The 26,163-nt window shown below is 39.6% G+C and overlaps 2 protein-coding genes across 4 annotated transcripts; both read left to right on the top strand.

Annotated features, from left to right (window-relative positions):
• The first annotated feature begins 385 nt into the window (after positions 1-385).
• Positions 386-18,622, top strand: LOC134044064 (OTU domain-containing protein 4-like). Of its 3 annotated transcripts, XM_062493062.1 has the most exons (16): positions 386-758; positions 2,289-2,372; positions 5,233-5,283; positions 5,595-5,641; positions 7,425-7,497; positions 7,968-8,049; positions 8,282-8,426; positions 10,327-10,384; positions 10,749-10,866; positions 11,098-11,162; positions 12,848-12,948; positions 14,198-14,322; positions 14,440-14,620; positions 15,160-15,325; positions 16,154-16,274; positions 18,532-18,622. In XM_062493062.1, the coding sequence occupies exons 1-16, from the start codon at positions 594-596 to the stop codon at positions 18,537-18,539; spliced, it is 1,590 nt and encodes a 529-aa protein (XP_062349046.1). In that variant the 5' UTR covers positions 386-593; the 3' UTR covers positions 18,540-18,622. The 3 variants fall into 3 exon arrangements, with proteins under 3 accessions (XP_062349046.1, XP_062349045.1, XP_062349047.1); XM_062493061.1 differs by lacking the exon at positions 18,532-18,622 and having other exon boundaries at positions 16,154-16,686; XM_062493063.1 differs by lacking the exons at positions 10,327-10,384; positions 10,749-10,866; positions 11,098-11,162; ... (4 more) ...; positions 16,154-16,274; positions 18,532-18,622 and having other exon boundaries at positions 8,282-8,430.
• An 81-nt stretch (positions 18,623-18,703) lies between these two features.
• Positions 18,704-25,562, top strand: LOC134044065 (OTU domain-containing protein 4-like). Its single transcript, XM_062493065.1, has 4 exons — positions 18,704-19,337; positions 20,340-20,609; positions 21,299-21,339; positions 22,935-25,562. Exons 2-4 carry the CDS (start codon positions 20,372-20,374, stop codon positions 24,159-24,161), a joined length of 1,506 nt encoding a protein of 501 aa, XP_062349049.1. The 5' UTR covers positions 18,704-19,337; positions 20,340-20,371; the 3' UTR covers positions 24,162-25,562.
• The last annotated feature ends 601 nt before the right edge of the window (positions 25,563-26,163 follow it).

Here is a 26,163-nt window from a genome sequence, read left to right as displayed (position 1 = left end):
TGTCGGTTCTAAACTCGGAAGCAATGAAATGATCCTGGCCGGGAGCAAGGCTGACAGCCCGGCCCGGGCGCTGCGTCCGCCTCCTCCGGGACTACGGCTCCCAGCAGCGCCCGGGCTGAAAGTGAAAATAAGCGCCAGGTTACGCTCCTGTTTGCGCCCTCCCCTCCCTCTCTCCCTCCCTCTCTCCCTCCCTCCCGGCGGGCCGCACGTGTCCTTCCTTTCCCTTTTGTTTTCCGCCCGCAGGCCGGCTGCGCGCCCGGGACGCGCCCGCTCCCCGCGGCAGCGGGACCCGCCGGAGCTGCCCCCGGCCCTCCGCCGCAGCCGGGAAGCCGCGGCAGTGACTGCAGGAGCTGCGAGTCCGGGCTGCGCAGGAAACTTTGCCGCTTCTCCCCGCCGCGCTCCCCACATGCGAGTGGACGACGTGAAGCCGGCTGCTGCTCTTCCTGCCGCTCCCGTTCCCGCTCCTGCGGCTGCCGGCGGGCCAGCGCTTCCCCCCGCTCCGGCTGCTGCACCTGTGCCCGGCCCCGGAGCTGCACCGCGGCTTCTCCTCGCCATGTGGGACTAGGAGGGGTGCGGCGTTCTCCTCGGTGAACATGGATGCGGCGGGCAGGGCCGGCGGAGGGGAGCAGAGCCATCCCGGCAGCGGCGGGGACGCCCCCGGGGACACGTCCATGGACCGCTACCTGCGATCTCAGGGCTTGTACAGGAAGAAGGTGGCCAAGGATGGGTCCTGCCTTTTCAGGGCTGTGGCCGAGCAGGTAACGGGTTACATAAACAAAGCTCCTTCTCACTAAAGCATGGGAAGTGGATCTCATTAGCGGGTGGTACTTAGTGTTAAAACGCAGACAGGTATGGGTTAAGGTGTTGCAGTCATGTGCCAGTGAAAAACGTGACTTTATCAAAATAGTTTCCACCTTGCGAGGTGAGAGAAGTTACGTGTGTACAGCTGCCTCCTGCCACCAAGAAATCCTTATCTGTTTTGACCTTCCACGCCTCCTCGGCTTTTTTCAGTGTAAGATCTCAACATCGGAGTACAGCTGCTGGGTGTGAGACTGTCTAGGAAAAGGAATTTAGCGGAAAGAGCTGAAAAGCCACCTTCTTAGTTTTGTTAATTAGTTGACTATAAAATTAAGAGAAAGTGAGTAATTTATTTTCTGTTCTTCCTGTTGAATTCCCCTCCCCCATTTCAGTGTTAGTGTTAAGACAGCGTCATCTTGTCTTAAGTACAAGCAAACAGCAGTGGGAGCTCTGGTGCTTCTGATTGTGGGAACCCAGATTCCTGTGCTAATTATATACAGATCACTTCTTAAAAAAAAACCAAACAAATTCCTTTTCCTGCTGAATTGGTAAGTTCAGACAAGCAAACACTATTGATTGGAAGATGGGTGATTTTTTTTTTTTTTAATCTCAAGGGAATATATATGTAGATAGATAGATAATCTATTCTGACATTTTAATTAATACATAAAAAGTTCCTTTCATGCTCCAGTGTTGATAGAACTTTTTTTCAGCTATTACATTTTAACATCCCATTCTTATTATGGAATCATTTGTGTTGGAAATGATCCCTATGAAAGTAAGATCTTTAATTCAGAGTTATTAAATGTTTATCTGCAAATTTGGTGTAATTTGTGTACTCGTCATTCAGAAAAACTGAATTGGAAAGTATTTTGAGGGTGTGTATAAGGACTGCAAGAGACACTGCAACTTAAATTGTCTGGAACTTCCCTACATTGTACTGAGATAACTTGAACCTTGTGATGAAAGTAATAATTTTCCAGTAGAGATTTGAACAGGAGGTAGAATGTAGAATATTGGGAACTGAATTCCTGGCTTCCAAAAAAGTGTTTGGGCAACAGGCCTCTTGAAGAGAAGGTAAACATGCACTGTTAGACTTGGCTGGATTTCGTTTGAATGAATGCATGTTGGTAGGTGGCTTCCCCATCCATTCGTGCTGTAACTTCCTTCAATTAACTGAAGACCTTTGCAAATGAGGCAGTTAAAGATTAACAATAAATGCTATTCGTTTGCTTCCTAAATCCTCCTAAAATTGGAAGTTTCAATTTAGCAAACCTGTGAATTCTGCAGTTACTTAATTTTTTTGTTAAGTAATTGAGGTTTGACTTGCCTGAAGATGTTGCTGCTGAATGAGGATGCATATTAAATATTCTTAAAAATAAAACCAGAGTGTTTCCAAGCTTGTGTTTAGACAGCAGTCATTAATTATTTGTGGCCTGTCATCAAAACTCCTGAGATCCAATGTCGTCTTGTTCTTTCTCCCTGTGTAGGTGTTGCACTCTCAGTCTCGGCACATTGATGTTAGAATGGCTTGTGTAGACTATCTTCGGAAAAATAGGGAGAAATTTGAAGCGGTAAGTATTTCTGGTTCTTCTGTCAGAATTTAAGAAAAGTTACTTTATTCTTTCCACTTTGGCATATTGTGCACCTCCCTATGTTTATGGCAATATTCATCATAGCTAAATAACAGTTGGGACTATTTAAATTAATTAGCACATATGTGCTAGTAACTCATTTTCATAAGCCTAGAGGGACTTGTGCACTCCTTGGATTGGAGTGATGTGCGGGAGAAGTTTTTAATGCTCATGAAAAAAGAAAAGCAAACTTAATCTTCAGTACTCTATAGTGAAGCTACTATAATCTGGACTTTAGTATAATGCCTACTTTAATAAAATTCATAAAATGTTCTTGGTCTAATTAATTGCTTTTCCAGTATATAAGGGATTTGACTGATGAGATTAGTGAGGTTTTTTTTCAGTGTCTGAGGTTTATTATGCATTGGCACTGTAGAGTTTTTTCCTTAAAGATCTGTAACTAAGCTTTTCATCAACCATGGATGTAAAATATTTTGATATTCATTATAGTTGGTCGATGCTGTCAGTGTTAATGTTGCAAATCAGTTTTTTTTTCTATCTTCTTCCTTTTAAAAGGGCATTAGTCAATAATGGTGCTTCTGTTTGTGTTTGTATGGGTTCTAGTGTATATCCTGTTACCTGATTTCCAGGACAGAAAAAAAGGGAATATGTGTAAAGATTTGCTAATAGAAGATCGTTACTCTTGTTTTCTGTTCTAAATTTACCCAGAACCAAAATACAAGGACTGTTTTAGGTATGCACTGGCATAGGGAAGAGAAGGAAAGGAGGAAGAAGGGTGTGTCTTTGTGCTGTAATTTCTGACATAGTACACAGCTCAAATGTGAGTGATCATATAAATATGGAAGTTATCAGGAATTAATGATAAAAAATATAGCAAATCTCTCTGGGACAGTGCTGCTCTCCCTTGACTCCTTCTGGTTGTTTCTAACTTTTGGATGTCTCTCTTCTTCATTTTTTCACTGCTGACTTTTTAATCCCTTTCTTTCCAGAATTAACCTGCTCACTCCAGTATCTGTCTCTCTACTTCTGTTCTCTTGTTTTATTGTATAGTGTTTTGAAATTCCATGCCCTTTTTGGCATGGAATATGTTGTTCCCCATCCCTACTTTGTTATCCCTAGCTGGTTTTAGTGTTGTTTTGTTCTCTTTCATCCAAACTCCAGGTCCCAGTGTTTTTTTTCCCTTCAGAAATTATCCCAAGGTTTGTCCTCTCCTCTGTCCATCTTTGCTGTCTTTCTGAAAAGTTTCCTTTTAAAATCTCTTGTGAGAGTAGGTGTTACATATTTGTTCTCATTTCCCAGTGTTCTTCCTCCCATGGGTACCTCACTTCAGCTCTGCTGATCTCTTTTGCAGCCTGTCTCTCACTCTGCTTTGAGTTTTCTTTCTGGAATACACCACCATTATCTCTCTTTAAAAAACCCAAAGAGCATAAATAACAAATGTCTCTTTCCCTAATCTCCTGGTTTAGCTGTTCACTTGCTGCCTCCTTAGTAGTGCATTCTCTATTGACATGGTGGTGCTCCTGAAGTTCCTCTTCTCTCTGTCTATTGTAATAAATTCAGCTTGAATTTATGTCTTTCTCTCCACTGATATTGTTAAACCAAGATTTCAGGAGTGTAGCCATCATCTTCATTTCCATCCTCAGCCTTTCTTGAAGTGTTATCTTGAATTGCTGCTGTGTTACATTCATTCTCTTTACTCTTCAGTTTCCTATGAAAACTTCCTGGTGTCCTTCCTTTCTTCCTCTGTGCTTTATCTTCAAGTCATTTAATTTTGGCACAAAAAATAACTGCTGTCTGTGATCATGTGTGGCTGATCCACCTTTTTAAACTTCACACCAGATTGCTTCTATGTAAATTAAAAATTTGAGTGAGGCTTGTTAGTTCTGCTCACTTCCAAATGGCTAAAGCAGAACTTTCAATCTCACTAGTCCACTCAGTTCTCCTTATTATCTTGTTTCTTAATCTATGGCTAAAGAGGCCATCCAGCTTGTAGCACAAGTTCATAATGGGATTTCCTTCTTGGTTTGCACATCTGTGGATCTGTATTTCAAGCAAATCAAGCAGATTGTAACTGAAGAGCAGTTTTTAAGAGTAGCCTCTCTGTGGCCAGTGTGGCTGAAATCACTTTGAAGTTAAGATGCCTCAACTACTGCCGCATCTTTCTCTGCTCTTAACAATGTGAATTTGGCCTCCTGATGTGTGTTAGGGAGTGCAAGTTGAAGGATCACTTTCTTGGGCTGGCACTTGAAGTGTAGCCTGATTGTTTGCATCATTTGGTGAAAGTAAAAGCAGCTTGAGATGACACAGAACAGAGGCAAAAGTGCTGTATGAGTTGGCTGTACTAGATCTTGCCACTGCTTCCATACTGTGGAAATGTGACTCCTGTTTCTGATTGTCCATTGCTGTTTATTTAACAAGGTACTTGAATTCAAGTCCACAATTCCTCTCTTCAATGATGCTGTGAATGCCTGAGATGAATTACCCATAAACATCTACATGACATCATCCTTGCTTTCTTCCAGATTCCCCATTTGGCTGCTGAGTTTCTTTTTGGGGGGTTTTGTTTGGCTTGACTTGTGTGATGATTTTGAAAGCTGTTTATGTGGTTGTTTTCTGCAAGGCAAACCTATGTGTTTGACTGTTCATTCCTTCATCTTGACATCTCTTTATATTTAGGCAGCAAACTTTTTGAGAGCAGGGTAGACTTCCATTTCCAGTGGTACATTCCCATTGGTACAGTGGGTCACAGGTTGGGGATTCCATATGCTGCACTCTTAAAACTGACTAATTACAGCTGTTGTTTTTTTTTTTTTTTTTTTTTTTTTTTTTTTAAATACAGTTCATAGAGGGGCCATTTGAAGATTATTTAAAAAGTTTGGAAAACCCACAGGTATGTTAAACCTGATTTATAATAGAAAGCAAGTACTTTCATTGAAGTTGATGGCTAATTGGATTTTTTTTTTCCTCCGAAGTGTTTTTGATTGATCTTAGGAGGTGTTTGAATTACGTGAATATACAGTTTAATGTATGTACTCTCTACTGTAAAATGATTTGAGAAATTGTGTTTGTGTCTTGCTGAACTCCAGATTCACTGTTGATATATTTATTTTCAACAATGATCTCTTGCATCTCTTGATCTGCTTATAAGGACGTATAATTAAGTATTTGTTTGAACTTAGTTTTCTTTTGTTTTCAATACAGGAATGGGTTGGACAAGTAGAAATAAGTGCCCTTTCTCTTATGTACAAGTAAGCAAATATTTCAGTGTGTTTTACTGAGATAATTTCTGTTGTTTTGTTAGTAAACCAGTGGGAACAGCAACCATACCATAGTCCTCTGTAAAATTATGAATGTATTTCAAGACTGCAGCTCTAAAGGGATTAAATAAAAATAGAGAAGTGAGTTTAGAATATGACATTTTAATCTGGGATGTAAATACAGGTTTGCAGTAATGCCATGTATCTCACCTGCACAGCCAGTTGTGGGTAATCTCATACAGTTTGTATTTTGTTAATTTTAATATCCTGGTTTTTCTGTTAAAATTGTTTTTCTTCCTGTTTCTCACCAAGGCTTTAGTAGTAACTGCATTGCTCATATGTGAGCTGTACCCATTTCCTATATACTAAATCTTTTTTCACCAAGTAATGAGAAACAATGTGCTGAATATTTATAACTGCTTTCTAATTATTGTGCAAGGGAGTGAGTAATCCACAGCATCTTCACTGTCTGCTGTTTATAAACCCATTTAAATTCAGAATTTCAAAATGTTTACTGTAAATTAATGGCTTTGTCTATTGATGAGACAGCTGATAAGAGAGGAAAGAATCAAACTAGTCAAATACTACCTTTGGGCACTTTGAGTCCTATGTGTGGGAAATTTCATGGAATTCTATCTCTGCATTTTGTGAGGTGAATGGGCCAGCTCAGAGTTGTTTGTCTTGCATGGATGGGGGAGGACTGAGCTTGAAAGTCAGAGCAAAGCTTGGCTCAAGAGGCTTCGTGAGAAGGTCTGATGGTTACACTGAGCCAGGTTGTAGAGGGATATAACTCAATTTAAGTCAGCAGAATTGGATGCTTAATCACATCAGAAACTGGATGGTCACGATCTGTTGTCTATCTGCACATGAGAAATGTATTCTCATAAATAGAAGTAGTTTGTTTTGCATTCGTGCCACGCTGGTATCCAGGGCCACATCTGATAAATGAATTGAGACAAATTCTGGTTGATAATAGTTTTTTTTTTTTTTTTAATTTCCTTTGAAAGCATTATGAGGGTTTTGTGGCACAGATGCAACTTTTGTGTGGTGTTTCACTGCAGAGGTGAGAACACAAGGCTAATTGCTGCCATACTTGTTTTGGGAAGACAGGCTTCTACTGAAAAGACAATTTAGAGTCTCAGGGAAAGTAGGAATAGTGGTAGAGGTAAGGGCAAAGTTTTGCTTTCTTTCCTGCATGCTGGCAGACTTAAGGGAAGTAAGAATTTCCTATTCTGTTCCAATAAGTGACTTTCATACTTTTCAGGCAAAGGATAGAAATTCAGTACAAATAGCTTTGATTTCACTTTCACTCTTCAGGCCTCTCACAAATATATGTTGGTTATCTAGTAAATTTTTCTTTGCTCCCTGAAGTGGGTGGGTCTTCTTTTGAAATGGGTCTTCTTTTCCTCTCAGAATTGGTTTTTTTGAGTAGTTGTAAAAAGTTTGGGGTTTTTTTGTTTTTTTTTTTTAATCCAGAATCTGTGTATATACTCAGTTATTTTACAAGACTGATAACATTTTTGCCTGTGTGAGAAAGAAGTTGAAGGAGGTGACAGGTTGTTTAGCAAAGAACTCTTAAGAGAACATTATGGATGAAAGGGAGACAGAGAAGATATTTGTTTAAAATCATGATAGAGATTGATTATAGCAGAGAAACCACTAGATGTTTTCTGTTGTTATGTATCTTCCTTGAATTTGACTTCAATGCTCAGATTTTTATTGATACTACTTTTAAAATAAATTCTTATCTGCTACCTTTTTTTTTTTTTTTTAGGAAAGATTTCATAATATACCAGGAGCCAAATGCTTCTCCCTCACGTGTAACTGAAAATGGCTTTTCTGATAAGGTAAAAAAACCCCCAAAACTATGGCTGTTGTGACAGGCTGAAGTAAGACTACTCTATAAACAGCAAGTGACTTATATCATTCAGCACAATGAAAAGTACTGAGAATTCAATTTTAGCAGTTTATTTTATGCATGTTTAATGCAGCTGTGTTGTTAATACATGTAGCACTTCTTTTTAAATAAATAGGATGTATTTAGGGTGTGGCATATCTTCCTACTAGTATAAAATTCTGTAAAAATCGTTTTTCAGGCACTAACCTCTGTTTCAAGTTTTTTTGGGGGGGGGCTTTTGTTCAAATTCTGTTTGCTTTAAAGGACATCCACCAAACATTTTGATTATTTTATTGATATATTGAGATCCTTAGGGATTACAAAGCATATGGGTACCTTAATTTGAATTTAAAGGTACTGCTTATGAGAAATCAAGTGAGATGCAAAGCCTAAAGTATCAGTGTGATTTTTTTTTAATAGGTATTGCTGTGCTTCTCAAATGGAAACCACTATGATATTGTGTATCCCATAGAGTATGCAGAGAAGGCTGCTCTGTGCCAGTGTAAGTATTAAGCTGTTAGTTAAAAAAACTGTTTTTTCCAAAAATCTTAAAGCTATCAATGTTAGGTTTCAGGGAAAGGCTCTGTGTGCAAGTTTATTATAGTCATTTTCAGTAACTTGGTTTTCAGTTTGAGTTGTCAGTAACTGTATGACCACCATCTGAAATGGTGGAATAAAAACTTATGTAGCTGCTAATTGATTTTGCTCTTCCGCTTTCTCCTCCTCTTCCTCAGCTCTGCTGTATGAGTTGCTCTATGAGAGGGTGTTCGATATGGATGTAAAAAAAATCATGGCAGAACTTAGTGCTATTGGTGTGACAGAGGAAAGTAATGGGAGCAGTGAAGTGTCGGCTTCGGATTCAGAAGATGACAACTACAGGTAAATGAAATTGAAAAGTTGCCTGTGAACACAGGTGGAATGAATTTTCTGAATTTCTGGTGGGCAGTAGACTCCAACAGTCAGGGTTGAAAACATTTAAAAGTTACTAAGAAAAGAAGCATGAAGAGGTAGGGTTAGAAGTGTGAAAGAATGCAGTGTGTAATCTTCACTTACATAAGGACAGGCTTCTGGCCTTCCTGTGTTCTTCCTGCAGTCTAGCTCTGAGTCTCTTTACATTATGGATTATTGCCATTGCAACATGTGCCTCTTCCTGTTTAGAGTAGCAGAATTCCCTGGGAGAACTGTCAGTGTGCCAGTCTGGCATGGTAAACTCTGTGAGAATGACTTGGCTTACTCTGCAGCTGAGTAGAGTTACAGGAATCTGATCCAACTTGTGTGGCTTCCTCATCTGGGGGCTGGAATACCTGCTTGAGGTGAAGCTAATGCAGACATACAGATACAGCTTACTCCATTTTGATCTTGATCATAAAGATGTGGGTTTGTATTCTTTCTGATGGATGCTCTGGCAAGCTTTGAGATTTTGACCTGACTCCTTTTGCACAGTCAGTCATTCACTGTGCCATTTTTGCACTTGCATACTGGCAGGTTTTCTTCTGTTTAATAGGGTTCTTAACTCTGGCTTGTGTGAAATTCCTCTGAAACTGTGGAGATGATGCTGTATCAGTGGATCACGTTCCCTCTTCCCACTGATTGTTATATAGCCCTTCCCTAGGGCTCTGCTGTGTGGCATGTGGCAGAAGACTTCTTTGAGCTGTTAGTAGCTGGTTTCTTGCACAGGTTCAAAACAACAGAAAGGAAGATGATGGAAATCATCACAGGAAAAAAAAAAAAGTTCTGGGAAAGGGATTAGCTTATGTTGTTCGTATTTGGAAAAAAAATACTGGGGAATGTTGCCAATTAAAATACAAAGTATTTCTGCCTCAGGAAACAGTTGTTATAGCTAAATGTCAGCTAATGGAAATCTTTATTCCTTTCTGTTCTTGGAGCTTTCCTGGGATTCAAATGCAGTAGCCTTACCCTGTATCTTTGGGATTCATAAGAAAATATCCAGCTAACCTCCTTAGCACCTTTGGAAATAAGGTCATATGCTCACTGGAGACTGTGGAACTCAATGTTTCTGATTTAAACCATATGTCCTATAATGCAGGGGCTGGCATGTGTGTATGTGACTCTTGACCTAGTTAACACAAATTAGACACTTTGCTGAGTTTATGAAGTCCTAAATTTTTTGCTTGTCTAAAGTTGACTTCAGGATGTTTCATCAGCTAGTTTTCCAGCAGATTCTTTTTATTTTATGAATATAAACTTTTCAATTATGTTGTTATTAAATGCAATAGTTTTGGGAGAAGTTAATGCTGAGAGTTGCCTACAGCTGTTGTAGGAAAAATACTTGGGACTTTCTCTGTGGAAAGTATTTTTCCAGTGATGTCAGGTGTAGAAAATAGGAGTAAATTGGAGTGCCTGATGCAAGTTAACTAATGGAGTAGGTTTTGGTTTTGAGGTTTTTTTTTATGGCTGATTTTGCAATGTTTTCCTCCTGTAGTTGCAAAAATTTTAAGAGGACTTTTGTTTCCCTGGTCTTCCACCCCTTCTCCCTAAGTGACAGCAAAGCACACATAAGATAGACTTCCTAAAATTGTACTTAAACCCAAAATCTTATTTCTTTATTAAAGAAAGTTAAAAATAGTTTTTTTTTTTTAGATGCCTTTTTCAGTTCAAGAGATGAACATATTCTGTGATGTGCTTATTGTGAGGAAAACATGTAGAGAATGGTAGTGTCACTATTTTTATCCCTTTTTAGATGTGTCTTATCTGATTTTTCAGGCCTTAGTAATGCTGTAATTTGTTATGAAAACATAACTTGCCTCTCCTATTACAGAAGTAAAGCTACAACAGTTAGTGACATGAACGGAATGAAGTCGCTTTCTGGCAACAAGGTATTTATCCATTGAGATTTATTTTCTTTCTAATAATTTAGACTATATTTTTTAGTATTTAATGTTCATGAAAGGCTCTTGAGTTAATAGCTTTCCTTGGAAAGTGAGGTATATTTTTGATGTACTCAGAGGTGGATAGTGTCCTTTTTAGTGCTGCTTAGTTCTTATATTTGTTCTGGCATCAAAAAAAAACCACCTGGTTAAAAAAAACACCATTTAATTATTTTTTTTCAAAGCTCTTAATGCTCTATGTTTTTTCAGCATTTTTAGGTTTCAGTACAAGGCTTGAGCACTGTGATTGAAAAATGCAAAGCTGGGTATGTCTGTCAGTTGACCATTTAGCACTTTGTTTTGTTCCATGCAGCACCTTGAGAGCAATGGGAATCCCACCTCGTTGGCGTTGCCTAAAAAGGTTCTGAAATCACTTGACCCCTTCGTTTACAGAAACGTTGAATACGATGTTTGGCTCCGATCCAAATGGGGTGAGTAACAGAATACTTCAAAGTTGCAGCTTTTGAAGCTGTGTGAAGTGAAACCCTCCTGAAGACCTGATGTAAGTGGTAGTTTGGGCTTTTAGTTTGATTTTTTTTCCTCACATGGGTCAGCGGGCAGATTTAGGGCCAGAACACCTGGTTTGCATTTTTACTGCATCGAGAAAGTAATCCTTTTGGTCTGTTTAAACTAACAGTATGTTACTGCTTCTGTATTTACAGATCAGCAAAAACAAGATTTCTCTATTGCTGCTGGCATGCAATACTCCATTGGAGATAAATGTAAAGTAAGTAATATTGAATCGTAGTTTTTATAGACACATCAACATTTTGCTCAAGATGTCAATTTTCCCTCTTAACTATTTTGATATTGCTACTTTCTAAATACTCTTTCCTGGTGTCTTCAGCTGAGGATATACTTGTTCTTTTATTGTTGGCAGTGTTCATGACTTACAGCATACATACAACTGATCAGTGCAGTTTTCTCCATTAAAAAACCACAAGGTTAATGCCAAGAGTATATGTAATAAGATGATTCTGTCTGTGTGTGTGTATATATATGTATGTATGTATGTAATAAGGAGCCACAGTGTTAAGCATGGAACTGTAGATCCATGTATTTATGTTTGACACTGGAGATAGTGATTACTTTTTGTATATTGGCTTTGATAAAATCTCAGTACTTCTGAGTAATAAAGTACAGCTTGCTTTAGTTACTGCAGATCCTGAAGTCTTGGGCAATTCTTCCTCATAGGGTATTGGAAGTGTGTTACACAATTGGTCTTCAAATGCTATTAACATTTGTATTAAGTGTTGCTGCTTAAGAATGAGCAAGGTTTGCCATTAAATTCTCAGTCTGTAGATTAGTCTCCTTAAGTGTGTTAATGAAACTGGTGGTGCTTGGCTAAACATGTTTCTTTTTAGGACATTTGACCAACTATTAAAGTTATTAATATTAGTGACAAAATATTGTCACTTGTTGGGGTAAATGTGCAGTTTGTACTTTTTTTATTTGTGTATTGGAATCAACCGCAGTGACTAAACCGCAGGGAAAACACATCTCCAAACCTAAAAAACCCCCACAAAATACACCACAAAGACACAGGCCCTCAGCCCCCAAACCAACCTAATGTCAAGTTGATTATTTATTGCTTAATAGTACAGGCTTAAAACTTGCATTTAAGACTCTAAGGCTGTCTTGTGTGGCTCTGTCTTGTTTATTGAAAGGTGCAGATATTGTTAGGAGAAAACACTCTGGTAATTAACATATTTACTCTGTTAAATTTTATATGTATGTGGCAAGACAGTAAATACATGGTATAAAAACATGGGAAGGAAAGATGAAGTGAATAGTGAAAATTAGAGTTGACCAACAGCTGTAAAGCCAAATATTGTAGTGGAAAATGAAGAATTTTAAGAACACAGAATGTCAGTCAGACAAGTAACACTATGATCATGTCTAAAGAATTTTTTTTGGTTGTTCTTAAAGAAACTTTTTGAAGAATAACTCCTGAAGTAATTGGTGCTCATTATGTTCCTAATTAGGCTACATTTCACTGAAGTGAAATGGATTTTAATAGGCAAAAGCTTTCAGTTTTATTGTAAGAGAGAGTGTTTTCAGTAAAGCTGAAAAGCCTGGCTGCACTGATTGCTTTTAACTTTCTCATGTGGTTTTGAAAAGCATATTTCATTAAGTAGTGTTCCCCAGCAAGCTGTTTGTTTGTGGGCTGTTTGTTTAGTGTTGTGTGTGTGATTGTTTTAACAGTATTTTTATTTATTTGTGAAGAAGCAATAGAGGTTGAAGGCTGGCTTTTGATTCATTTACTGAATTGTGACGTGCATTTCTCAGGTCTTCTGTTGCCCAGAGGAAAAGTTCTGTTTGTAACAGTGTTGATATTTTAAAGAGTTACCTCCTCTCACAATCATCTTTGGAGCTAATCCCCCTTTTTTTTCTTACTCTTGTTCTTTGCAGGTGCGCTTAGAACATAATGGGAAATTTTATAATGCCCATATTCAAGAAGTTTTTTCAGAGAATGGGCCAGTTGTTGTATTTGTAGAAGAGCTTGGAGCAAAGTGAGTGCTTAATCTCTTTTAGAAGGGAGCACCAAACTGAACAAAGCATTACTTTGGTTCAGAGTTAACTTCAGCCCCTGAAATGTAGCTGTTTCTTTACTTGGAGCAGTACTACCACAAATTTGTTAAGTAAACAGCATGCTATTAAAAAAAAGGAAAAATTGATTATCATTTCATACTTCTTTATCTAGTGCCAAGTGGTCTGGGTATTAATTGCAAAAGAGAACAGTAACTACATTCATAGTATTTTAATTGTACTTTTTGTCCACAAGATTAAATCCTAAACAGATTGACTAATAAGGTGTTGCCTGTACTTAATATTAGATGCTAGATTTGTGACAAGCTTTTCATATTGAAAGGTCCATTAAAGCACTGAGCTCCTCTGGTGGTTGAGTAGCTTTGCCTGATTTCATACAGATAGCAGCAAGTTGCTGTTTAGATAAGCATGATCTTTGCCCTACCTGGGACAAAAAAAAAGGTGCTTAAAGTTGTTGTTGTGGGTTGTGGATTTGATGGTTTTGGTTGTGTGGGGTGGTGTTGTGTTTGTTGGGATGTTTTGGTTGGGAGAGAGCAGTTTGAGATATCCCAAGCTGTGCTGCAAGTCCTAAGATCTCTGGGTCAGAAAAACCCCACGCTGATTGTAGTTTGGGAAGAGGAAATACTCAGTCAAGGTAAATGAGAAAGAAGCCCCTTTATCTCATTTAATGATCACCATTAAAAAAAATACAAGATCTGAAGATTATCTTGCAGATTGAACCCTTTTTAAATTGGAATTTAACCTGTTTGAATGTCTGCCTTTCAAATAATGTAAACAGTTGCTTGGACCTTCCTCCAGCATCCTCATTTAAAGAGACAGTAATTGTTCTGGGATATACACCTTCAGTATAACATTTTTCAATCTTGGTACTTATTGCAGCATTGGTAATAAATTTATCTAAGTATTGCTGTTATCTAAGTATATTGCTTTTTGGGATCATTCTCTTTGTCTGCCCTGAAGACATTAAAATAGGCACTACTACACTTCACAAATGGCTGATCATTCTTTACTGGATAAGTCTGTGACGACTTACTGGTTTTATGTAAAAAGGAAAAAAAAGAGTTTGCTGTTCTACACATTTTTTTATCATAAACTCAAAGGATTTTGAATGCAAAAATGGAAAGATCTGTCAGTATTAGTGAACATGTATTAATTTATGCAAGCCCCAGTCTGGTCTTTAAGATATTCCCTCCATAATTCCTTGTTTTGTAGGCATGCTGTCTCACTGAAGAGCCTTAAACCTCTTCCACAGACCTCTCCTATGGAGGGCTGGAACACTGTGCCAGGGAAGAAGATAAAAAAGTTTTACCCAACATGGGGGCAGAATGCTCAGCCTGGTAGGACTGTACCTGTCTTTGTGTGGCAGAATCTTCTTTGTCAGATGTTTTGTCCCAAAAGAGCTTAAAAAAATTATTAAGACAGAAATCTTACCTGTTTTCATGTTGCTACCACAGATGCAGAGTGCAGAGGGCCAAAGAATCAGAACAAGTCAATCAAACCCCAGTCAGCACTACCTCCTCGACTTCAGCATACTGTGGGAACCAGGCAGCACCAGTTCTTGTGTTCTGGGCCCCAACCTCATCAGACCTCAACTGAGCAAAAAGCTCCGGGCAGGAATCCTTCCCAGTCTGCAAGGTAAAACTGCAAACAGAATCTTCCCTGGCTTGAACTCTTGACTGGGCTTCGGGAAGCCCAGGTGCCTGATTCAGATGCTTCCAGCATACTCTTTTGAAATTTGTTGCCATTGGATTCTTAGGAAGTGTCCCGAGTCCTTAAGAATACATAAAAGCATGGGAAATTGTTTTTTCTTGCATGGCAGAAACTGCCTACAAAGCCACATGGAAGGTGAATGTTAGTATGGATTTTGTTGTAGTTCATTTTGTTTGGGACTGAAATAATGTTGCAAGTGCTTCTCGGGTGTGGCTAAGATCTTCCCTTGGCTTCTGCTGAACCTGTCGTAGGGGACTGCTTTGTGTTCTGATTTACCACTTGAGAGGAGTATGCGAAGAGCATTTTGCCCGCATTTGTTGGCAGTGACTGTTTGATTCCTTGGGCTGCTGCAGAAGATTTTGTTTCCATCACTGCATCTTTCTTCCTCCTAACCCATAAGTTTGTATTGGTTTGATCTGGAATTTCTTAGTCCAAGTGATCCTGCTTCCTTTTTTCCTGCTCAGGAAAGCGGAGCGTGAGCGAAGTGAGGAGCTGAGCCATGGCAGCAGGGACTGTAACTACTTTGGGCTGTCTCCGGAGGAGCGCAGGGAGAAGCAGGCCATAGAGGAGTCTCGTTCCCTTTATGAGATCCAGCAGCGAGATGAACAAGCTTTTCCAGCTCTTTGCAATGTATGCTGTATTCCTTGTAATTAACAGTGCACTTTCCATACTTGTCTGTGAACCTTTCATTAGGTGTTGGTTTGCTGTCCTTGAATTACACTGTGATTCAAAAATCAGGGATATTAATTTTGCACTTTGTAATTAGAAATACAGATACCTACAATGCTTTATATGTTAAAGATAAGAAAATACACATAATAGTTTATCCTGGGAATAATTGAACATCCACCACACAGTACTTTAGGTGTGTAAATATGGGAGATGCATGAGCATCTGTAGCTGTAGGATTTTGGAGATATAATTCTGTTGATGTAATTGTAATGAAAGTGGGTGGGAGTCTCAGTACTTCCAGAGAAGTGAGCAGATCCTGTGGATAAAGAGCTACTCTCCACATAAGTTTGTTCTAGAGATGTGTGGGGCTTTTTGGGTTTAAATCCTAGGGCAAACAGAAACAAGAACAAGACTGGGAGGAAAGACTTGTGAAAGACTGAAGCTTAAGGGACAGAGGTTGCTCTCTCCCCCTGAGCAGTAACAGTTTGCTGTATTTGCTCACTTGCAGGAGGAGGATGTGATTTATTGTCTGAGCGAAACAGGTTTTGTCACATCAGCTAGTGACATGATTGCTCTTATAGGGCGCTTGGCAAAATGTAGCAATGAATGAGAAAGAGTGGATGAATCTGCAGGATACTGAGCATACTCTCCCCTTCCCCTTTCTGCCTATCACAGACACAAGTATTTTTTGTCATGAAGGCATAATAGGATCATAGCAGATGATGATAAAGTGTCACTGGACTGATTACATAAAGTGATATTTCTGCTTTTGTCAATTTCTTTCAGAACCAGTCAGTCTGTCAGGCTGCTACACAGACTGTGGATAATGTAAACCAGAAAAAGTTCTCAAATAGTGAAAGAAGAAACAGCAAGTGTACAGCAGAGGTAGAAGAGCAGAAGGAGAAAGGTAAAACTAAATGGCTTTTTTTTTTTTTTTTTTTTTGATTGCTTGGCTTTGTTGCCAGCCACAGAATTTATTCCAGATGGGGCATCTGTTTAGGCAATGAGTGGAAAGTTATCCTAAGTAGCAGTACCAAACTAAACTGGGCTGGAGGCAGCAAGGGTGTGGTTTGTGAGGAAAGTACATTTCCCTGCTTGGTGGTTGTGGCTGAGAGTAAACTCTTGGCTGGGATTTTTGTAGTAAATGGGAAGAGAAGTGAGAGAAACTAAAAGACTTATCAGAGCTACCCTAAATTAGATAGTTTTGAAATTCTAGAGTGTGTGGCAGAAAGCGCCAATGGGGAAGGATTAAGAGTTATTAAAAATAAAGTTAGGAAAGCAGGTAAAAGTATTCACTGTGGCATGGTTAAGAATTAGCATACCATGGTACAGGAAGGGGAGAAGTTGGTGTACAGAAGGGTTGAAAAAACAAACCTGTTCGTAGTAGAAAGGTCTGTCACATGGTCAAAATTTTGTTTGGATTTTCTCCTTCCCCCCTTGTCAGTTACTACACTTCAGCTTCTCTTCATGGACTTAAAGCTTTTCTTCTTCTGTGAGGAAGTGGAACATGGCAGTAATAGATGAAAGCTGTAAGTGCCAGGAGGAGGTAGTTAGTAACTATCTCTACTAATTGCAAAAGAATTTTTTAAGGAACGTTCATATTTTTAAAGGAATGTTCAAGTAGAGAAAGTTGAAGAGAAAGTAAAGACTCGAGTGTCATGATGGGTTTGGCTGAAGGGCATGGCATATCCAGCTTTCTGCTTTTTGTGATGCTCTGGATTGCCTCTTGTGAAACTAGGTTAACAATCCTATGGGAATTGAATATGCTTCCTTCTGACTGTTCAGGGATTCCTATTGCTGCTTGGGGATTTGGCAGTAATTCTCAAAACCAATGCTGTTTCCATTTATACTGCTGTCTACTTATGACAGAGTATATAACAAGCTTTTAAAAAGTCTGTATCTACTATTGATAATCTGGGCATGAGTTTGATTGACAAGCAGTGGTAGCCAGGTCTGAACATAAGCCAGAATGTGACGAACTTTTGACTGTTTTTTAACACTGTCTTCCCCACCAAAGTGGTTGCTGGTGCTTGAGAATAAAACTGTGCAGCAGTCTGAAAAGTTTTGTAGATCTTTTAATCCACTGCAACATTCTAAACTGTTTTTACTAATCCAAAAGTAGGTAAGACTTAGACTTCTTAAGACTTCTATTCTTAACACTTGAATATGAAAATGCCTATTAGAGCACTTCCACTTTAAGCAAAGTACAAACTTCTATTTCATTAGGAGCAATTTAGGCAGAGTATACTTTAAGGGACAGCTGCATTTCCTTCCTGCTTTCCCCAAGCATTACTGAAATGGTTTCCAAACAGCAGTAAAGAACTCCTGTAGAGCTTGGAGAACCCAGGTTTAAGTAGCTGCTCTGTTACTGCCCAAACAACTGTTTGTTTCAGGATGCTTTGATCTTTGGTGAAAATAGAAATTTAAGTTTTCTGAAGTAATATATACTAAGATATAGGTTTGGTTTTGAAAGTGTAATTTTGGAAAGACAAACTAACTGGCTTAAGTTGTGATAGCCATAAGTGGTGTAATAGTTCATTTACTAGGTTATGTCTTGGTGTTGCAGAGTCAAATTCCAGGCAGATCCACTTAAGTCAGAAGCTTGAGCCAAATTCATCTGAGGTAATCTTAAAGAAAAGACCAAATTTTTTTTTAATGTTATTGCTTCTCTGATACATGATTAGCAGAGCAATAGCTGCCTTTAGAGCTGTGGTTGCTGCTGCTGCTTTACAGCTTTTAGTGAAATACACCTAAGGCTGGAGGCTTGTATTTCTGTCAGCTTTCCTCAGCCCTGTAACCTATACTTAGTCTTTGCAATCGGAGTCCTCAAACCTGGGCTATCGAGAGCACTTATGAATCTGGATTTGTAATTGCTTAGTACAGTCTGTACTTTCAGTATAATGGGACCACAGAAGATTTGATGTTTGCTGATGGCTATTGTGTTAACAGACCATGAGCTCTGAAGTTCAGTGAAGATTCATGGCCTCTTGTTGGCTTTTAACCTTTGCTGTCCTTTCAGTGAGCAAAATGTCACACTAGTATAATATGTAATGGGTGCTTAGCCCACTTTATATGGATTGTGGTTTACTGTTTGTGAATAACTCTTTGTAAAGTTAATCTTACTGTTAGACTAGCTGTGTATGTTGTTTCTAACTTTACTTTAGAAGAATAGTCAAGATGAGAGTTACCCAAAAGCTTCATCTCCTTTGGAACAAGTAAAAACAGATTCTCCGATTCTTGCTGAGCAAGTAAGAAATGTTTGTTTGATTTCAAAGTTTTCCAGTCAGGAGACTTCAGACAAAGGGGAGCTTCATCACAGCCACGTATGTATTACAATACTGGCTTTTAATTACAGTCATTTCTATGGTGATAATGCTAAAATTTCATATTTGCAGTTAGGAATCTGTTATGTCCAGCATAAAGATTGTAGAAGGACAACCCTTAATAGAAAAGTGTATCTATTATTTTCTGAGAGAGGGGTCAATTCATATCTTTCTACCAAGGTAGCTGTGGTTTTCCCTTTAAATTCTTTAGCTTTTCCTTTTCAAGTTTCTCTGAGGTTATTGGTAATTGCTTGTAAGGGTGGTTTTTCTTTTGGGTGGGAGATATGCAATTGTAAAGCTTGAGGAGGTGGTTCCAGCACTGATGGCTCTATGGTACAGGCATGGCTGGACAGAGCTCAGAGCAGAGCTCTCCACACAGGGACATAGCTCAGGTCTCTTTGATATGTTCCTCCTTAGTACTTCCCTGTGGGGATGGTGGTAGTCCAGATAAGACTGAGTCATCAGGGTCACCCACAATGGTGGGATTTAGATTTGTGTGTTTTTACAGAACCTGACCGAGTGCTTGCCGAGTGTAACTCCAACACCCTCTCCGGTCTTCTCTGAGGTGCATTTACCTCCAGCAGTGCCTTCTGTACCAGCCATTGTGCCAGCTTGGCCAAGTGAGCCAGCAACATATGGACCAGCAGGTTTGCAGAAATACTAACATTAATCAGAAATTACTAACCCTGGAAAATACTTCAACTCTCTTACTAAGTTGAAGATACGCCCAGGAGACACTGTCTTTTGTAATTTCACATTTCAAAGGCAGGCATTCATAGGAGCGTAGTTTCTCACTGCTGAAAGCTAGTGAGAGTTCTTACAGATCTTTACTTGCCTGTATGCACAGTTTGCTTGACTCCCAACCTGAAGGTATAAGAGGGTTGTATGTTTAATTGGCTATTTTTCCTCTTGAGTGAGATAGCATTGAGTTTTGAGGAGCTGCTTAAGGTAGAACATATTGTCAGCATGCTGAAACCTGGTGTTTGTGCTCTGTGTCCCATGTTGTAACAGGCTCCTTGGTTGACTTGGGATTCAGCCTGGGGCTTGTATGCCTGTAACTAATGTGATCCATTTGGACCTGAGCTGCAGAGCCAGTGTAATGGGGTTTTTGTGTGCTGTACATACCTTGTGGTCTGTGGAGCTTAGAATCAGTAGTGCTCATTAGATCAGGGGCTGCATTTTCTCTTATACTGCTGTTTCTGTACAGGAATCAGCTTTCAGATCAGCCTGCTTTGTTCACATGAGACATTCACAATCTTGTCTCACTTGACTGTGTCTGTGACAGAAGATGTGTAGCTGAGTTGATCTAAGCTCAGATTCAGAGTTTGACTCTAAATGACTAGTCAGAATGAGAACTTCAGGGATTCACATAAGTTTCAGTTTCCTCATTTTTTTCTCCTTCCTATTTCCTTCTGACATTCATAATTTTAAAGATAAACATGGGATCAGTTTAGCTATTTCTGGAAAGCTTAGCTTGTTTCATTCTTTCTGAAAACTATTCTCTGTGTTTTGAATTCTGCTTTTCTGATGTCTTTTGGTTTGTGATTATTTATCTGTATATCCATATGTATAGATATGCATTGATACCCGTTCTATTCTTTTTTATATATATATATACATATATGTATGTTGGGTGTTTTTCTCTCTAGGTATTCCAACCCAAATACCTGCTTCTTCACTGATGCCAGGACCAGCAACGGGACCTGACTCTATTGTATCCCAGGCTCAGGTAACATCTGCTTCAGTTGCTGGAGTTCCTGTGTGGCTACAAGCAGTTAACCAGCCTTTAATGCCTTTGCCTCAGACTCTGAATCCCTACCAGGATCCACTATACCCTGGATTCCCTTTTAATGAAAAGGGAGAAAGAGCCGTTGCACCTCCTTACTCCCTGTGCAGTACTGGGGAAGACTTACCTAAAGGTGAGAAGTCTGAATTTTACACCATTTTTCCTAATAGGTCTTCTTTTCTTAAAATGTAGATGAACACAACTTTTTTTTGGTCCTGTTGTCATTCTTTGTCAAAAGATCCAATAATTGTCATTCCGTGATTTTTAAGATGTGGGAGAGAATATTGAATAGAGTTGTAGCTCTTTAGTTGGCATTGCCAGCACTGTGACTGTTTCAAGTGGTCACACCTGGAAGTCTAGTAGGATCATTTTGTGCTTCTTAGCTTGCCTTGAAATTTTGTGTATGTAAAGAATTCTCTTTAGAGAACTGCTCCTGTCAGAGTAATAGGTTTGCTTATATCATTTAAAAGCTTGGAAGCTGTTGAGCATTTCCTTACTGATCTGGGAAAATACAGGTTTTGGCATACTATGAATGCAAGGTATGCCCATAAAGAGCATCTCATGTCTGACTGCATAGTGGTGTTTGTTTAGTGAACTGTTTCTTTAAAAACTAAAAGTTCAGAGACTGTTAAAACTGAAATTTAAACTGCTGTTGTGTTCTAGATATCTTACTCTGGCAAAAAAACCCCAACTAATAAATTGAAGACATGCAAGCAATAACTTAATACCAGTGTTATCTACTTAAATGAAACTTTATGCAGTTTTTATATCAGATGAAGTATTTTTAGGTCTTCATAAATATTTTTCTTCTTCTTTTTTTAGATAAGAATATTCTTAGGTTTTTCTTCAATCTTGGTGTGAAGGTATGTCTTCAGCTTACTTATGTTTTCATGTTTGTTCTAAAAATCACTTGTAAACAATTGTTGGAACTTAGAATGCAGAAATTTTGTTGCTGCAGCTGTACATTTCAAGTCCATCTTTCAGTTTGAAGTACTTTCTTATTTTGTGTTAACTGGGATTCCAGCAGTTGTCCACAGTGCAGTTAAAGTCAGCAGAAATCAAATTCATGTCAACAGCATAATGAGAACTATTGGCTTCCAGCTGTGGCTGCACAGAAAATTGTGCTTTACAAAGTCCCAGATAAATCGTGAGTGTGAAGTTGCTTATTTTGGAATACATGCATAGGGAATGAGAAAATGCCCTCAGACTGCAGCCCTGGCTGTGTACTGGCAAAGCCATTGCACTACAGATCCCAGAATCTTTCCCTGGGGACACTCCCCTAAGTAACCTGGATTTCTGCTCAGGTTAATGATAACAGTATTTCACTTTTTCAGTAATTACAGTAGCATGTATGTGTAAATGTGGTGCAAATCTGTGTGTGTGGCAGGAGAAGAGGCTCAACCAAATCCCAACATTTTCCATTGCTTGACAAGGACTAGTTGTTTGCTTTATTTCTCCCTTCTGTACATAAAACTTCCTCTTTCACCTTCTTGCTCCTGTCAGGCAAACAATTAAGGGGCAAGGTGCTGAGAGTTCGTGAATTTATTTCATGGTACTTCAGCCATAGCAATGATACTCTTTCGTGTCTGGGCATGGAAATAGGGAATATTCAGCACAATTTCCGATGTAAATTTGAAACAGCTGCCTAATATAAGTCTCTGGGCTTAATAGGAAATCCATGTCATTAATTAGCAAGTGTCACCACAATGCATTTAAACAGGTTGAGTTTCCTAAGCTGACACTTGGGACTTGCCTTACTGCTACTGTGGATTATTTAGGATCTAGCCTGTCGTTTTGGCACTTCAGCACCATCTGCTGGTCCCAGCCCATGTTCTAGTGGCTGTGATGCTCTGCTGGTATCGAAGGGTGCAGTAGGCCCGGGAAATACCCTCTGCATTGTCTGTCTGCTGCCCTGCCCACTGCACATTGAGAGGGAAGGGGCTCCTGCAGAGGTCTGCCTAGGCTTTTGAGGATGGTTTGTGGTTTGCTCCAGGGACTGTTTCTACAGAGTCCAGTTCATCAATGTGGGGGGTAGAGAAAAGGGAAGGGTTCACTACCTGAGATAGAAAACTTCAGTGTTGTGGCCTTTGCAAAGTGAGGTCTAGTAGAAGAAATTGTCAATTGTGAAGTAAGTGTGATTCTGGAAAATGAGTTTGAAATGTTTCTCTTCAAACATATACCTAGAACTTGACTTACTAAGTCAAGCTTTATGTCTTTAACCACATAGAAATTGTTACTAAGTTTTCTTACTGGTCATAACTGTTGCCCATTTCAAGGCAAAAAAATAAGACCACCTTAGAGTCCTGGGATTTAGAATTGAGGGCAGTCACTGTGAAGAAAATTAACTGTTATCTCCTATAAGAACTGTTTCAAAATGGTAAATAACTGATGTGCTTTTTGTCTCTGAACATTCAGAAGACCAAATAACTGATATTTTTTTTCCCCTGCTGTCTTGCAGGCATACAGTTGTCCCATGTGGGCACCCCATTCTTACCTGTACCCACTGCACCAGGCCTATTTAGCTGCTTGTAGGATGTACCCAAACGTGTCCCTTCCTGTGTATCCACACAACCCCTGGTTCCAGGAGGCTGCTCCCACTCAGAATGAAAATGAAACTGCACGACCAAACAGGCACTTCGCTGTCCAGACTGAGGCCAGGTCCAATGGTCAGATTCCACAGGTTGACAGATCTCCATCACTGCCTCTGATCATACCTTCAGCTCAGGTGACAGAAAATCAAGGACAGGTCTGTGTCGAACCGGAGAATCCAGCGCAAGCTCTTCATGCGAACTACGAGGAGTCCCTGAGAGGGAAAAATATGTTCCCGCAGCCGCCCTTTGGACACAATCACTTTCTAGGAGCTGTTCCGATAGCACCTCCTTTCTTTCCTCACTTCTGGTATGGGTACCCAGTTCAGGGTTTCATTGAGAATTCAGTAGCGAGACCTAATGTTGTCTTGTCACCTGAGGACAAAGAGGCAGCAGCTGGCACCTCTGCCAGCATGTACGTGGGCAAAGAATGCAGCCCTCCAGTTCCTGGAGTGAACTGTGCAGAGCAGCTCCAGAAGACCGACAGTGGCAGCGGCTCCAACACCGTCCCATTCCCAGTGGCTGCTGCAGGGACCCCAAAAGACACTTCAGCCAGGGCACCTCAGCTGGAGCAAACCTGTCCTTCAGCTGCTCCTAAGCAGAAAGGAGCTGGGCAGCAGCATCGCCCTCCACAGACACAGGGCCCAGAGAGGCCGATGGCAGGGCCCAGCATGCAGCCACTGCTAGCAGAACCTCCCAAAAATGAACTGAAACCCAGCACTCCCGGCCGGAAGGAGAAGCCTGCTAAAGGGAGAGAATCAAAGGGCACTGGGAACGTGCAGACGGAAAGCAGGGCCCAGAGAACGAGGGAAGAGAGCTCTGAAGATGACACTGAGGTTTCTGACATGCTGAGGAGTGGCAGATCCAAGCAGTTCTATAACCAGACTTACGGAGGAGGCAGAAGGCCCAGACCTGACAGGGGTTATTCCAGCAGAGGAGGATACCAGTTCCAAAGAAACGAGGAGGCCTGGAAAGGACCACCCAGCAGAAGCAGAGATGATGGCTACCAGTATCAGAGAAACTTCAGAGGGCAGCCGTATAGGAATGACAGGAGAAGGGCAACACTGGGAGATAATCAGAGGGGACAGCAAGCATAAAATGAGTGGATAATTGGAAAATTTAAGAAGCAAAAAGTAATTTGAAGTAGCAGTTTAAGATCTTAATTTCTTTTTAGTGAAGTTCAATGATACGTTTAATTTTTGGGCAAGTAAAGACTAGGAGGATGTCAAATCCTACCATAGGCTTTTTGGGGGAACTCTAGAGTTTGTCTGGCTTAGCAGTTTTTCTTCAATGTCAAATTAGAAAAAAAAATAGGTTTAGTGTTTGAAAAATTTTTTCCCCACAAAGATTTGTGTTTGTGATAGAAGATGGGTATGTACGTTTACTAGAGTGACAAATGACAGCATTTGATGTGATCTAGATTCTAAAATTGACAGTAACATTGCACCAAATACAAATGTATATTTATCATACAATGCCTTAGTTCTGAACTGAGCTAAAGGAATTCTCAGCCTACTGCACTGTTGTCTCTGATATGCTTCCAACCCAAAGGCCTTTCATCTCAAAAAGAAAAAAATATCTGTCAAACTTGAATGTTTCTCTTGTGTGTTACACGTATGGCAGCCAGCTAACCCTGTGTCTTAGGTATGTTGTATATAGTTCTTTTCATAATCATAGGGTATATTTTTGAATTTTAAAAAGCATTTATTTGTTGAAATCAAAATCAAGACAAGCAGTCAAGAATACCTGTGTATGAACTGATAAGAATGGCTGTTTCCACCATGAAAATCTTCTTAATGCTGGTGTGACTAGAATGGTGCCTATGCCAACTGAATAATTACAAAGACAATAAAAATGTAGATGCTATGCATTTCCAAAATAATTCTGCATCTGTTATAATAGCAGAAGTTTTTTTAATGCCACTTTAACACTAATGCACTGACAAATCCTAGATATTTTGTGAGGAGATGCATAAAGTACGTGTTACTTTTTTTTAAGTTTGTACAATTGAGCTACTGTTCAGTATTCTTTTGTTGTTGCACTGTTGATGTTTTGCATGTACAACTCCTTGCTGGAACTACTTTTAAAAGCAAGAATGGAGAGTCTCGGTGTGCTCTGCTCTTCCCTACAATTCAGAAGAAAGTGGCTTCTGCCTTATATTTTTACACTGTGTCAGAGTTCTGATGCTGTTTCTTCTGAGCCCAGTTACGATCTCCGCAGTGTTCCTGTTGCCTTTGCAGCCTGGATGTTCAGCTGTCCAGGCCTGGAGAGTGCAGTGTGCACAGTATTCACTCAGCTCTGTTGCTCTGTAAAATTGAACTGTTGGTGTATATTTTTATATCTCTGTATACAGTAGTGTAGGTGATGGTACCCATTCATTGTGTTTGAGATTGTACATCCTTGGTGCAGAAACCAGAGTGATAGTTACAGGATAAAGAGTTTGTTTTCAGATGCATGCTATGTATAAAACTAATTAAAATAAATGTTTTGTCTTTTCACTTGCTTTCTAAATTATATTTATGTATTTAAATCTGTTGCAATGGCATTAATTGAAGTGTTCTTACAGAGCCAGTTGTAGTAAGCAGCAGAATGATGAACAGCAGCAAACAAAAAGAAGCCATAAACTGAATGTGGCGTTTTTGTTCGTAGGGGTCACGCTGGAGGCTTTTTGATTTTTGCTTTTTTTAAAATCTAAATACTTTTTCAGTCAGAAATATATTCATGATTCCAAAGAGGCAATTTTCATCTTTTCAAGTTGAGAATGAAGCAAACACTGAGGGATTTACCTTGTTACCATTGTGCTTCTCCATTTATTTCAACTCCTTTCAAAAACATCGAGGGCCACTTGTTGTAAGGAGGGCTGCTTGTTAAGTTTACTGATGAATTTTAAACTCTAAATTCCAGCTGTACCCCAAATTTGTGCAGCAGTCACCGATCAGTCTGTCCTAGAGCAGGTAGTGCATCACAAGCGTTGTTCCAAGAATGAAGGCAATAACACTTCCTACAGAAAGAAATCTGTAGGGAAACACTGGGGAAGAGAGGCATGGCACTAACAGGGAAGGATTTCCAGGGGAGTGCTTTCAGAATTTGCTTCTAAAA

The sequence above is a fragment of the Cinclus cinclus genome, chromosome 5 (assembly GCF_963662255.1).
Source record: "Cinclus cinclus chromosome 5, bCinCin1.1, whole genome shotgun sequence".
In the NCBI taxonomy this organism is placed as follows: domain Eukaryota; kingdom Metazoa; phylum Chordata; class Aves; order Passeriformes; family Cinclidae; genus Cinclus; species Cinclus cinclus.
The sequence above is the reverse complement of the archived record's forward strand: the minus strand, read 5'-3'. Positions and strand labels throughout refer to the sequence as shown.